Source organism: Clinocottus analis, unplaced genomic scaffold, assembly GCF_023055335.1.
Source record: "Clinocottus analis isolate CAN_PGR_092001 unplaced genomic scaffold, fCliAna1.0.p SCAF_11, whole genome shotgun sequence".
NCBI lineage: Eukaryota > Metazoa > Chordata > Actinopteri > Perciformes > Cottidae > Clinocottus > Clinocottus analis.
Window position 1 is genome coordinate 7,438,881 of NW_027175832.1, and position 15,522 is coordinate 7,454,402.

Genomic DNA, 15,522 nt, shown 5'->3' on the forward strand with positions numbered 1-15,522 from the left:
AGGCATTTTAATTAAGAGACAAAGATACTCTCCTGTGACAAGCGGGCACAAGCGTTTTTATCAACAATTCACCCAAACGCACATGCATAAATACTATAACACAAACTCATAGCTTCATAGAGAAAGCCTGGCTCTAGTCCGAGGTTAACCTGTGGTTGTAGTTTAATGTAAGCACACACGGGGAAATGCTGAGACCTGCTATTACCCAGACTGTAAAGCAAACAGACATAGAATTAAAATAAGACAGTTGGGGGGCAAAAATAACACCTACCACTAATGGCAGGGTTGGATGCATCTGATCTAGCCTGTCATTTTTATTCAACTTAATTATGTGAACTTGATAGTTCTGGTTTGGATTTCCTGTATTACAGGGCAGACACCAGACAGATATTATGGGCTTGGCGAGATTCTGATTACATGGGTTCAGTCTGGTGTCCTTGTCTCCTCCTTGACAAAGTTCAGCAGGCAATGCAACCACAGGCAGCAAGCAGTTAGGCCTCGCGTAAAAGCTGTAGGTTATTCCATTCACAGTGCATTGTTTGTTGATGTAGGGTGGCTGCATTTCAAAGGTTGCTGTTGTCTGTATATTGTTTGTTTTATAACACTCAAGATGGTCACAATTCATCATGATTTAGAAGCACAAATAAGTTCAAGAAATCCTCCCACCAGCAATATCAATGCGCGAGCCCTGAAACATCATTCATCTTCTATCGTCATTGAGTAGGCATGCACTACAGGGTGATTACTCTGAGTACTGATCGCAGACGTCTCATCGATCCCTGGGGAGCTCAGCCTAATCAACCACCTCTCTATACGGCCTCCTGGTACACACTATGCCACCGGGCCCCAAGGTCAGCCTCAAAGTCATACATAGCTACCACATAAATGTAATGGTGCTATTTTTGTAGTGCTGTCATCGTGAGTTATTTCATTGGCTTTAATAAGCGTTTGATGTATGTGTCTCTTCCTCGTGGCTCTCGTGTTATAATCTTGGGTGGCTTTTAATGTGACGCACGGCAGGACCACCAAGTCCTTTGTTTTCAAGCCGACTCTTTTCACTCCTAGTGGCAGCAGGATTACGTTGGGACCGTAATTAACTTAATACGTTTAAAGGAGTTTTTACATCAAACCACATGCCACAACCTTTTAGTGTCTTATTTATGTCCACCCACATAGTAGATTCATTGTAGTTTGTTAGTTTTACGGACAATTTTGTTGTTAAGCTATTGTGTTTCTTTATTGTCCAATGGATAAACATAAATATCCAGGTAATACCCTAACATAGATATATTTGATCTTTTATGTTAAAAGCATAACCAGCAAGATAGATTTGACAATGTATAAAGTTCCTACAATGGACTAATGTGATTGAAGTGTCAAAGTGGTTCGGAGAGGAGTGGCCAGATGGGGGGCTGGGCGGCTGGAAATTGGATTGTATTTTTTAGTGTCCATATGGTCACCCAGTTCCAAAACTGACAGGGATAGAAATTGATTCTTTTTTAATTAAAAGTAACCATATCCACCTTGGAGAGCCACTTGGAGAGTAATGTAGTTAGCACACAGCTGTGCTCCACACACATCAGACACATTGAGTGAGGATACAGTGGAGGGAGAACTAAACAACAGAAAATGAACTCCAAGAAAGAAGTGTAGGTGAAAAACACCTGCAAGATAAAGAACACGATCTAGAGGTTGGGAAGATTTGTTGGAAAGTTGTTTTCATAAGCCGGTGCGGCAATGTCAGAAGGAATTTAGGAAAGGGTCATCGGGGGTTAATGATGTGAGATTAATGGTTTAATTAGGCAGCTCAATAGCAGAGCCAGAAGCAGTCACCCAAGCCCTCTGCTGTGTCCTGGATGCGGCAGGACGAGAACCTCCAGTGTCCTTCCGAAAAATGGAAAAAAGACACGTAAACTCCTACCTACTGCTTAGCTACTTCAAGTTGAAATGACCCAATACTACCAGAGCATTTGAAGGGTTGATAAGGATTTGATTGGTGCCCATACAGCTGTTGTGTTACATTCTTGGTTGGACTTGGTTGCCATTGAGAAAATTCAAAATGACAGGCATTAAATAGGCCATACTTTAGTAGTATATGCACGTTGCCATAAACCCAAGTATTGTTTACTGTTGGAACATCCTCTAAGATGTATAAAGACAACTCAACCCAATCAGCCATTGGACATGTTGCGGCATAACGTACGGGCGGATCTCAGTGACAACTATTCCACGGGTAAATGTTCATTGTAGCTTTTCAGAGATGCCAAATCATAAGGGAAGCAACAAAGAGCCTGCTGGAGTACAGCCAGATTGTTTTTGTTGACATAATTTAATTTCTCTCTCAATTTTTTTTGTGGAGAGTTGAATTACTTAAGACCTCAGAGAAGATGAGTACAATGGTCGGGGCTTTTTGTGGTCTCTGAGGGAGGGCTAATCTAGAGGAGGCAAATTAATGAGGTTAGTGGGGTCGCACAGGGTTGCGTGGTGATGGATGATGAGCTAACCCCAAAATGGGAGAAATTCAGATCCATCTCAGCGACGAACCCCCCAACTCGCCCCCTCCTGGGACCAGTTAACACACTTAACATTTTCTCCACACCGGTCTATTAATTTCAGGGTCCGAGCCAAGGTGACCATTGGACTTTACCCAGCTACATTAACAAAGCCCCCCAATTGTTTGCCCTGAATCTACTTTCATATTCCCACAGCAACTTTACAGAGTAGTTTGGATTTCCATTACAAAGATGTCATGCTATATGCTTTATTACATATTCAAGCTGCTTTCAAAATGTCCTTTTCCTTCTTTGTATTGTGTTACCCACCCACACATGCCTCCGAATGCAACAGTCAAGTCAGTCCTTCACAGTTCCCGAATGGAAAGACACTTAGGTTCATAACAGGGCAAATGACAATATTTCATCAAGTGAATGAAATGAACATCGGTGACGATGTAGCCCCAGGGCTATGCAGAGGAGTTGTGCAGTTCAGCCGAGACGTTAGCGGGCTTGTCTTGTACGTTAGGGCCACATACTTCATTAAGATCCTGATCATTGGAGACGAGGAATTTAACATTTTACATTTGCATTGCCACGTCGATGTGAAGAGGTACTGCAAAACATAAAAGTATAGTTTGCCCTTATTGTATAACGATCATATGCAGTAAAATAGCACATTTTTCCTTATGCTATAGTGCAGCAAAATGAGTGTAATCTTACAACGGTAGGATCTATCTAAGGCTCCATCTGATGTCTGTTAAAATCCTATTTCAGTGAAAAATATACAATCTTTGTAAATGTAATCATAAATCATCAGGTCCCCTTGCATAGATAAAGGATGCACGAAAAAAAGCGCCATTTTGTGAGTTTTATTACATAATTCCTGTATTTTTTAAATCACTCTCTATTTTTCACTTCTCTGCCATGAAAAGGAGCAAGACAGTTTTTCTCATATTCACAATCATCCCAATAATGAATATTCACCAGAATCAACTTATTGCGAAGGTTCTTTCTTTTTTGCGAACAGCGATGTAATGCAATATGGTTCCATCTATAACCCCAGGTAATATAACACAAGATTCTCAACAAAAAACACCCAACTGCTCACCATCAAAAAGTACACACTGAAGCATTTATCATCACATGTCTTTCAAACAGCTGTTTTTAAAAACCCACTCCAGGAATTGGTCACCAATGCACTTTTTTTTTGTTCTTTCTTCAAATGTCATATATTGATTGACAGATGAGAAGAGAGAGAGCAGACTTTAGCTCTGCCTCCCTCGTTCATAATCGGCTTGAGAAGATGAAAGCCATTACATTAATGTTGCTCACACTGGGAAGAGGGGAGTGAAGGGTAATTGCACTTAGAGTTCTTGTTCTTCTCTGCCGTCTTGAATAATTCACTGAACGCTGGAAGACCTGATAGAAAGCCTTCGGTCCACGAGGGTATTGAAAGCTTGATGTTTTTCTTTCCCCCCTTCTCTTCTATAGGTTTAGATATTTTGTCTTAAGTACAGTATCTCAGGGATGATGAATGGCGTTGCTCTTGCAATTCCACTGAAGTTCTGATAAAGCTTTAAAAGCTCCATCAATCTTCCGCCACGACGCTATCATCCTCCACGACGTTATCATCCTCCAAAAATAAAAGAATAGATATTTTTTGGTTTCTGTGTTATGATGAGTGAGCAGTGTGAACTGACTGTCAATGAGTGGGAGTGTATAGTGCAACAACACTGGGCTATCCAGTAAAAACCTGTTTAAACATGTAGGGCAAATAGGAAACCACCCATACAGGTCCTAGTTTGAAACCAGGATGTTCACATGTGAGGGGTACGTAAGAATCTTTGTGTCTCTAAAAGTTTATGCTCAATTTAGGCCTTAATTATCTAAGCTAAAAGCATCATCACTCACCTTAATCTGTATGTTTGTCTCGTCCATTGTGAGTGAAACTGTACGGTGTGATTGACACTGCAAGAACAAGTGGAGGAGCTGGTGAACTGCTGAACTGTGCATTGCACAATATCAGCTGCTTTGCTATCTCTGATGTGAACTCAATTTGACAGATTAGAGATAACATTTTAAATTGAGATAATACAAATAAATCAAGCTGACCTTAGATACATAGACCAAGGGGAGGGTGACCCTGCATCACATAATTCAGTCTGACGGACCATCAACATAAATTCCCTCACGTGCTGTGTACAGCGGTCATTTAGGGGTGAAATAACACAATGCTCTATACTAGGTGTTCAACCGTAAAACAGAAGTGCAGATAGCAAATATGATGTTTATTAGTTTAAACAAACAGCCTGAAGTGCAGTTGACTTTATTGGGGTAAATAACCTGCAGGGTAGGCAGCTTCATATGGAATTAATTGCATACAAGTTGCCTGCTAATGGCCCGAAAAGGCCTTAATGGAAGTGTTCCATTAATACAACCAGTACTGATAGCATCAGACAAATTTCCACTAAGTGTTGCCTCGTGAAAATGATAACTTGCTAATCCATTATTAATAAGAATTAATGGTTTTCCCTCTGCTGCGTGTGTATCGATCCCAGATACTCTACACCACTGAGTAATTCTCATTGGGCACTCTGGCAGGCTTGGGAATACGCTAATTGTTAGCCACACAAGTGCCATTTACGCAGGGCTCCCTGGTGTCTCTGCATTTATTACAAGCTTTGCGCTGAGGCTCCTGACAAGGATAAAAGAGAAAATGGTAAACTATGCTCAGGAAATATACCATGGTACTGTGAATCGGTCAAAACAGAAAAAACACCACTTTTATTGTATCCAGTGTCTTATGCTGAAATATGACCCATGTTAGTTTATTCATCCAACACAATGTGTTGTCCTTGAGAAGGTTGTCTGCTGTACACGTACAGGTGTTTCAGAATACCCTTCCCAAAATCTTCAGATCTATCTCGTGAAAATTAAAACACCTGTGGCAATACTTGAGTTTGGGAACCCCCCATACCCTTTTTATCTCTCTAATGACCTCACAAAGAGTGCTGCAGGCATTATGTTTACTGAGAGAAGCTGTTTAATCCCTCTGCACAGAGCAATCAGCACTCAGTACAGTCTCAAGCAGACATCTATGCAGATAGTGTCAATAGCCGGCCCTCATTTTTATATTATAAGTCATTCGAGCACAGATATGCACGGTTATGATTAAAAGTGAGAATACACCTGGTTTGTGTACACACGACAGCACAATTGCTAAACCCTACAGTGTATTGCTAACAACTAGTGCGAGACTAAGCTTGCACTTTGTATGACATTTTTTGAACATTAGGCGTTAAAAGGGTTTGCATTAATTTCCCTAATATGATTTCTTTGATAATAATGTCTGTGTGTGTGTGTGTGTGTGTGTGTGTGTGTGTGTGTGTGTGTGTGTGTGTGTGTGTGTGTGTGTGTGTGAGTGAATGTGTGGTAGCATACAAGAAACACCTTATTAGTGGCATAAAACAAGGTTTTTTCCACTGTGAAATATTTTTTGCTTTGATTAACTTATTCCATTCATTAGTAGTAACATGAAAGCCTTTTTTCTCCACTAACAACCCCCCCCCCCCCCATTACACCAGCCATACTGCTGTTGTGTACAGCAACACTGTTTTGCATGTGGATCACTTTTTGATCTTTTTGATGCATTAATTTGTTAATTATAACTAAAATATTGAATGATTGACAGATATGTTTATCTACTTTGACTTTTCTAACCCAGTTTAGGTGTTTACATGATCGCCTGAGTAATTAGAGCAGTGCATTATTCTTGTTAGCGCAAGAAAACTAAATGTGGTAAATAGGAAGTATTCATGAGTCGATAACCTCAACCCTGAAATTCTGGCACCTTGCAACCAAGAATGACAGTTGTGGCAGCACTTCCTACACATGCCAGCGAGACGAGAGCATGCGTTAAGGCCTTGAGTGTCAAGATAGAAGTTTTGAATGTGATGTATCAAAGCAGAGAAAAAGTGCAGCTCAAAGCTTCTTGTCACTGGCTGAGAGAAGGATTTGCATAGGTAGGTTTATGTGTTTTCCACCTCGTCCCTGCAATTGTTCTCATGCGACAACTGCTTGACAGCCAGGAAAATGGGACCCAGGCGGAGAAAAAAAGGGTCGAGCCTGGATTTTGTTTCTCTAAGAAAAGAACTGACAAACCCAGAAGTTTGATATCCTCACCCGCCAGTAGTGGCAGAGTGATGGAGGAACTGGGCTTAGTCCAAAAATAAATGCTTGTGCCCTTTTGAGAGTGTTAGGACCACTGTTTAACCCTGCCTGTAAGGCCAGGGTATAGGGTCATCATTTGAGATTGCGTGGTGAGATCTGGATTAATGATGGACAGCTTCAAATGTTTCATGGTTCTGCCTTTTAGTGAAAGGTTAACTATCGCAAATCAGGGGAAGCGTTTTTAAGAAGCTTATAACAGGGAAAGCCCAGCGAGGGCCAGTTTTTACCTTTTCTTCCACTTATCCCTAAAACTGCCCTTATGATTTCTCTGATCTAGTGGTTCCTCACTTAAATGTTTTGTGACAATACATGAGCTTATATAGTTTTCTTTTTGGGGCATTGGTCGAAAACTGTATAATGCGTCCTGATCTTCCATCTCGGCAACGGCGTGGAAAACCCTCACAACTCAAATGGGACCGCTATGGACAGAAAGCAGGAACTCTTGAAAGTCAGAATGGTGATAATCAGGCTTCCAATTGACCACGCACGCATGCACAGGTGCACGCTCATGCATACACTCTTAAAAGCTTATCACGTTTGAATCATTAGCACAACTCTCCCGCTGCTGCCTGCGTGTGTCACCGTCACATTCTGACGCTATTGAAAACGGTTTAGTGCTGCGCTGTTGCAGTCTCAGTCTCCAAAATACCATTCAAATGTCAGGTGGGTTTAGCTACTATGAAGGGGTCACAGGTCACATATGGATGTGTGCTTGTGTTGGATTACGGTGTATCGCCAAGCACACACGGCTGCCTCCTCACCCACTACTCTCCCCGCACTACAGCACACTTCAGCCTATCGGTGTTACGTAAAAGGCTGTGGATTGGATTGTGTGTTTTTGTCATCGTTGGCTTATCCTGATGGTTATCTTTAATCTCTTTTGCTAATGTGACAGATATTTGACAGTGATTTGCTCTGGTCATAAAATGTATTATTTCCAGAGTAAATAACATTTAGAGAGATTCCTGCAAATAAGCGCTGATGAAGCGGTTTCTCTCCCATGTGAAGTGGAGAGAGCAGTTTTAAGGTATTGACTTCTGTTTGACTGATATATGAATGTCTACTACTGCACTGCCATTATCTCTAGTAGGCCATCTTAAATCCCTCGTGACACCTAACCTTGTCAGATAGTACAAGCGTTGAGACAGCTGCTCGTACCTCTATCCATTCGCATTTGAATGTGTAAAATCGTATCACATAAACATGTGTGTGTACGCACACTTCTCTCTATATATTTTATTGCATACTGCAGTATGGCTTGAAGAAAGCGCCACCACCTCCCTTTCTCTCTGGCCAAGTCAGGGCCATGGTACTCGATACAACAGGTAGACCTACAGAATATGCTCAGCGAAGGCCATATCCATACCAGAAAGATTCAATGTCATGTTAATGTTACATGTTATGTCCCCCCTCACCTCCCCACCTCCCACCAACTTTATATTAGGACACATAAAACCGATAGGAATGGTGGCAGCCACTGCTTGATGTTCCCCAGCGTGTGCTCAGAGGGAGAAGGCTGCCGTCTCCTCTGTGTATGCAGCATAATGATTCACCCCATTGTGCCCGTCTCCGTGGGGCGGTCTGCTCGTCACCACTGCGGTTTAGGTGTTCCCCACCTCCCTCTTTAATGACTCGGGAGATGAAACACGAGCTGATGGAGCTGGTAATGAGGACGGGCTCGTATTATGCACGTCTGAGGCCGCAAATAAAGCATGAGGCATGGCAGCGATAGCGTGGAGCTACGGTGCACTCTTTGTGGCGTCATGTCAGCTTCGACAGGCCGTCACTGACACACACACTCCATTGTCCTGCGCACAATGACGTTGGGTGCGGTGCTTGCTAAAAAACACCCTGAAGGCAAACGGGGGGAAGTCAATACGTGTTCAGCGAGGTAGTCAACCGTGTTGTTGTAAACACACGTTATCTAGGAAGTCACACTTCAGAATCACAACATAGTAGTAGCCTGGTTTGGACTTTAAGACATGGAGACCAGTTTTTTTTTGTGTACGTGTGGAGGAGTTAATCCGCTTATCTTGTTTTATCCATCGGGTTTCATGCAATCCCTCGTGTTCAAGAGCTAGAACTGCAGCTTCATTGTTTTTGGTCGACAAACTTTCCAGTTTCAAATGGCGTGTCAACGCAGAGGTGAGAAACTGAACACGATAGCGTGACAGGCAGGCAGGCACACAAAGATTGGATGCTTCTCCTGTGACTGAGCTGCAGGTGTTCGTGGCAACAGTGTTGGTTTATGTCATTTTAGCCGAGAAAATTATACCCATAAATAAGCATAAGTTTCACATGGAAATGTGACTGGCACTAACATCTCTCCCCCTCCCTTCTGCTTCTCCCTTGCCTCTCTTCCTCCCTTCCTCTTTTTTTGGTATCACTTTCCGTCTCCCTCTTTGCTCTGGCTTCCTCAGCCTTGCCAAGTTTCGTCAAATCCCCGGAGGACCAGACGGGCATCTCGGGAGGAGTTGCATCGTTTGTGTGCCAGGCCACCGGGGAGCCCAAGCCCAGAATCACCTGGATGAAGAAAGGCAAGAAAGTCAGCTCCCAGCGCTTTGAGGTGAGCACTCATGCGTGACTCTCAGATCCTGGAACACTCACAAACACACCCACATGTGTACACTCACAAATACATCATCAGGCACAAACACAACACACATGACAAAACATTGCAGGCGTGGGCTTTTTGACTGCCTTTTCCAAACCTCTCCTCATTAACACACGCACACACGCACAGCGTTTACACAAAGCACACTCTCGCTCTGCAAACACAATCAATTGCCCTATTATTGAGCATCACACCAACTCTTCTCTTTTCCAAGCGAGACCAGACAGGCCTCCCTTCTCTTTAATCTCCTTCCATCCATGATTTATATAGTCTTCTTCATCTCTTTCAGTCCTTTTACACCCTCATCCTTCCCCTCCTGTTCCTCAGCGCCACCGCTGCTAGCCCTACACCCCCTTGATGTATTACTTGATGTATTTCCCTCCCTTGCTTGAACTTATGTGAACAGGAGGAGGTGTCGTAGGTGGGAACTCACACTGTTTCTGACCAGTTTTTCCTCTGTAGCACAATGGGGTTGTTGGAGCCGGGGGTACTATTGCACCCCTGCTCTATTATACCTTGATATGAAACCTGTTGTGATGCTGCTTTACACCACACTGTATTATCTTTTAATAATACCATTCTCTCTGAACATCATAGTGGATTCTTATTTGTATTTAAGAGGAAAGTTTGGGCTTTTTTCTTCTTCTAAAAAAGTCTCAATTTTGTGCCAGGACATTAACATATGCTTTTTAGAAACTGATAATGCTAAAAAATGGTAAATGTAAAACACACACACGCACGCACGCACATACACATACTGTGTTACAATAAAGTGATATCCTTGGTCCCTAAAAATCAAATCCCTGCCCTTTGGCTCTGCTCCGGCTCTCCAAGGTGATTGAGTTTGATGACGGCTCGGGCTCCGTACTGCGGATCCAGCCACTGCGCACACACAGAGACGAAGCCATTTACGAGTGCACAGCCTCCAACAGCGCTGGCGAGATCAACACCAGCGCCAAGCTTACAGTGCTTGAAGGTAAGATAAGTCTTTTTTTTTCGCTTGGTTTCTTTCTCCATCTTACTTTTTTGCTCTAACTCCCTTCCTCTCACCCCTCCTCCCTTTTCTGCTGCTTCTGCTGCTTTTTTTTTTTAAAGCTTTCATTCCAATACATCCCAAAGCAAATATGAGTGTTTACCTTTAATAATTCATACATAAACGTTTGCAAACGCTGAGGATTCCTGGTATTGGTGTCACGGAGGATCAGATCTATCCTAAAGTAAACTCCACATTGTCAGAAAAAGAAATGCAAGGAATGCGTTTTTAAATAAGATGGCGTACAGTTCAGCAATTCAGCAATTGTGTGACCTTGAATCAAGTTATACCGTAAGAAATATTTGCCATTTATTGGTGACAATACTTGTCACCAATTTCATTTCTCCATAATCAATAAATTTAAAAAAAAAAGCCAAATATAAAGCCTTATGGTGCAAAATAACTGGCTAAAACATCTGACTAAAATAGATGTGTACATGCCACTGTTTCCCTGCTTATCCAAATAACTTTAAGACAATACATGTTCGCTTGTTTACACATAAAGAGATACAGCCTACAGGCTACTTTGACCTCCATGAACCTCTTTCGCCTCCTCGCCCACTCAGAGTTATGTATGTGATGTAAGTGAACAGAGGATCTGCATCTCCCCCTGCGCAGCCTTCCCCATCACTGAGCTGTCAGCGTGAATTTCCACCTTAATTGATTGTAATTTTGTCATGTGGGTGCGAGTCACAGCAGGAGTTGATTTTATTAGTAACTTTCTCAAGAAGAAAAGCTCCAGCAGGAAGATTCAGGCCGTTCATCCCCATTACACTGGCATTAAAGTGTTATTCCAACACAGCCTTTCCATCCCCCTCCTGTTTGAATCCCATCTTCCCTTTTTTTTTCTTTCCCTCGGTCCACGCTGATTTGATGATATCGTCGGCTGTGCTTGCGTAATCTTCCCGAAGGGATTTTTCTCCTCCGCAAAGAAAGTGTTTTCTTTTTACCTCTCCTTTTGCATTCCTTTTGTGAGGAATGCTGCACAAACAAACTGCACTAACATGACGTGAATGAAATGAGATTATGATGACGGGGGGGGGACAGAAAAACGGCAACAGTCTTACTCAACGTTGAGCAACTCTTCTCACCAGCAGACGTGCTTTGCATGAAGTCATCTTCTCTCTGTGATGAGTATTGTAGCTGCCCGCCCCCAGAGTCAAGTGCGATTCAGACACGTAGCTTGTGATGGATGCTTTTATCTATTGGGCTTTACTCGCACCATGGCAGCATCATCACCAGTGTGTGTTTTGGCTTGAATCACACATGAAAGTAGGTTCATCACACAATCTTTAAAGTCAGAGCCGGTTGACGGGTTATACTTTTTGAACGCTTGCTTACTTTTTTGATACACACCAAAATATAGCAGTATTAATCAGTATTATTTTTGATAATATTATATCGATTGACGTCATGAGAAGCGGTGTTAACGATTCCACTAATTATCAACTCCTTAATGTTCGCCTCTACACAGTGAGCCCGCTGTACGCGCATTGTTTTGGTCTGACGAACCAAAACAATGGAGGTTCATGAAAACTGTGGACAGCTGCTCTCGGCCTACAAGCTCGAGCAAGCCGCTTCTACGCTCCGTGTTCAGAGTGAAGTGGCAGACAGCCAAAGTAAACCAATGGCTGGTGAAACTGAAGCTTTCAGAGAACATTCAGCAAGGTGAAGAGAGACATCTATTTATTTCCAAACGAGGAATTTATTGAACGTTGCCAACATTTCGCATCTGCTGGAAGTAGCTGAAGCAATCTAGTCCCAAACTGATAATGATAAACACATGCGCTTATGTATACAAAATATCATCATACAGATTTTTCTGTAAATAATTTGAATTCATGTAATGAGATTCATCGGTTAGACGTATAGTTTACTTTATAGTCTAATTATTGATGTATTAAAATACATTGAATTAGAAATGGAGGAAAATCTTTTGATTGAAGTAAAGAAATATATTCCTTAAATAAGTGGTTCTGCTTTTGTAAAATGAGTTAAAACCACTCAAGTAGTTTCATGTTTTCACAGAGGCTGGTGGAGAACACAACCACACATCATATTGAATCAAAATAACCGCTCCACTCGTCCAGCACCCTGAGGATGTGCTGGCGTCTCTCAGCTAGTTCATACATGCACACAAGCATAGAAACGTACAGCCACACACACAGAATCATGCATATTCACTTACACAAGCACACTCGGTACTAAGACATATACTTACGGAGCAATGTTGTCAGCTCGGCTCTATTTTTAGACTATTGTTTGGAGCCTAGCGATACATCAAGTTCATATCAGCAGCAGTACACAAGGAAACACTGGGGCAGCACCAAACAGACGGAGACTGATGATCCTCCTCCCTAATGGAGCGCTGGTAGCCTGGAGGTTGTAGAAGTTGGTGTCACGTAAGAACGTTTCTGTTTTGAATCAATTGCAAAAAATCTGGAGACGGCGACAAAGAAACCAGCTTTTGTAAACTTTCAATGATTTAATTAAAGTCGTTGCGGTGCCCCTGAGCAAGGCACAGAAGCAGTAAAGCTGCCCACTGACCTATAAGAGAAGAGTGCAGCTGTCCTGGGCAGCTCTCCGAGAAAACTGAAGTTCAACATTGCTTAAAAACATGTCGACCTGCCCGAAGTAAAGGCTGAAAAACTGACTTCACACGCATAAACTTCCTGTTTTTGCCTTCCAAAAGAAAAAGCCTCACACTTTCCACATGACTTAAAGTTCATGTGACTTTGCATCCACATGAAGTTGTCATAATACATTGAGCACCCTCATCCAGAGAGGCAGTGAGAATGGGGAAGTCATTATACCACTAAGTCGATCTGGATTATAGGTTTTAGCAGAGCAAAGGAAGGTCGAGCATTAATTATGATTCTTTCATATACTGGCTCTTTATTTTTTTCTGCCAATCCTGCAAAATATGGATTATGACAGTCATATCGGTGCAGCTTTGCACGTGCTTTCACTTTGCTCAAAGGTAGGCTGTATTATTTAAATACCGCGGGTTCAGAAGTGCATTATAGTGTCTGGATCACTTGTTTGGGATTTTTTTTGGGGGCCAAATACAATATTATGTCAGTACTGTCAACTTCTTACTGAAGGTAACACCAGCAGTCTTCACAAATTCCCTTCGAGGGATTTCTTTTTGCGTAGAAACACATAGAAGTGTGTTCAATTATTTTTCACTCAACATTTTAAGTCGGCTTCACTGGCAGTTAATTCACTCTCTGAGTCAGTGACTGGGTCAAAGGCTGTCAAATGTTGACAAAGATGAATGTTACCAGTTGTATAGAAATGGAAATGCATTCGCTTTTTGGAATTCCGTCCACAGGGGACGTTACAACTCGAGTCCAATGGCCCCTTTTATTGTTTCTTAACCTGAGCTGACGAGGGGAGTCGTGCTGTGGCTGTGGCTGTGGCTGTATAGTTTAACGTGCCACTCACCTGTTGGGAGTTGCAACGGCATGTTTCCACGCCGCAGCCGAGTTAGGCTTTAGCACTTTTGCAGTCATGAGTCCCGAGTCACTCAGTAATTCTGTCACGCTGTAACAGCCCAGCTCTTTGTTCGTGGAGGTTCTCACGCCCCCCCCTGCCCGAGAGGTCACACCACTGAGACTTACATATGGGCCCAAAGTCAGCTCTGCCATCCTTCATTGTGTGTGTGTGTATGAGAGAGAGAGACGCACGCATACATACATACAGCGGGAGAAACTGGGTTGTATTCTTTTATTGTTGTTACAAAATCTGAGGATCCTTGGCTGTAATCACCTTTTTCTCACTGTGGTGATTTGAATAATGGCCGACATGCTCAATTACTTTACCAAAGTACGATCCTGCCGAGACGGTGAGCGCGGAAGAGAGATCAAGTCATGTGCAGGTCTGGCTTGTATGGATAAATAATAACGATGCAGACAATGCTGAGACAAGAGGGAGAGGCTGTGTTCGAGAAATATTATCGCTGTCAGTCTCTCAATCCCAACTCTCGTCCCCGCTCTCATTTTGGTTTCTGCCTTATTGTAATTTATTTGTATCTTTGTTCCATGTCTTTATCCCCCCTCTTTCTCTCAGTATAATATTGTGGACAGTGTGGCTTTGCCGTGGTGGGGCAATTTAAAGAGATGACCAGAGGGAACAATGACTCATTACTTGGGTAACGATGCCGAATATTTTGACCTTGAGCGCCCCTCTTGAATTGAACCGCCTCAGTAAACGTTCAGGTAAATGGTGCTTGTCTCAGTGATGTATGAAATAAACTACTGCCGGCCAGAAAAGACATCTCAGCTCCCAACATCAGTCTTAAATGTAGTGTGCTGCCACTTCTTCATGTCGAGGCAATATTTCATATTTTCCTCGCCGTTAACATTTGATGAGCATGTAAAAAGTAAAATGCAATGAGTCAGATCAGGAAATGACAAAGGTGGTGTCAAAGCCGTGTCATGTCGCTAATGGTGATGATAAAACTGATGAGGCTCTGTGGGGCAATGAATAGAGTGACTGTTTTCAAAATTGAACCCTTTTTTTTCCAAAAGCAGAGCCAAATTCTTGAGCAAAATCCTTAAAGGTACAACATGTTTTAATCAGCTTCTATTAGCTACCAGGGAACTGCAACGTTGGCAAGTCGTAGGAAAGGCTTCCAGCGACCGACTTGTAACTTATACATAATAATGCATATTTTACAAATGAAAACAAATCAGCAAAGGACTTGGTAAGACCGTTCAACACAAACATCCAACAGCAGGTCACATCTCACAGAGGAAAAATACTGTCAAAACACGAACGCTGCCCTTATTTCCGTTCATGGTGTGGGAATGAACTGGCTCTGTTTGCTCTGCATTAGTTCTGTGTTTCCATAACAAGCTTTAAAGCTGGAACTCTTATCTCCAGCCAAAGTGGTTGTATTCATTTGTATTAATCAAATGTCCTATCAAGCCCTGGGAAAGTGGACATTTGAACCCTTATGTGCTCACCCTCAAATTTTAAGTAGTTCCTGCAAAATTCCTGGCTTAAGTAAAAAGTTAAAACCAGCATTAAAATGTCAAGCGGGTATCTGCAGAGCCGCTTGCGAGTCGAGAACACCTTAAGTGTGAGCAGCAATGTAGTGCAGAAGTACATTCTGTGACTTTTCTGCTGCGCTGGAGAACACTCTG

The 15,522-nt window shown here is 42.5% G+C and overlaps 1 protein-coding gene across 19 annotated transcripts in view; it reads left to right on the forward strand.

The window, feature by feature from the left end:
• The window catches only part of LOC137781520 (receptor-type tyrosine-protein phosphatase F), a 153,807-nt gene that overhangs the window by 55,051 nt on the left and 83,234 nt on the right, over positions 1 to 15,522 (forward strand). For all 19 annotated transcript variants that reach the window (XM_068570327.1, XM_068570378.1, XM_068570343.1 and 16 more), the window contains exons 3-4: positions 9,146 to 9,291; positions 10,174 to 10,315. In XM_068570327.1, the coding sequence (XP_068426428.1) occupies positions 9,146 to 9,291; positions 10,174 to 10,315 (288 nt within the window). The remainder of the gene's footprint in view (positions 1 to 9,145; positions 9,292 to 10,173; positions 10,316 to 15,522) is intronic.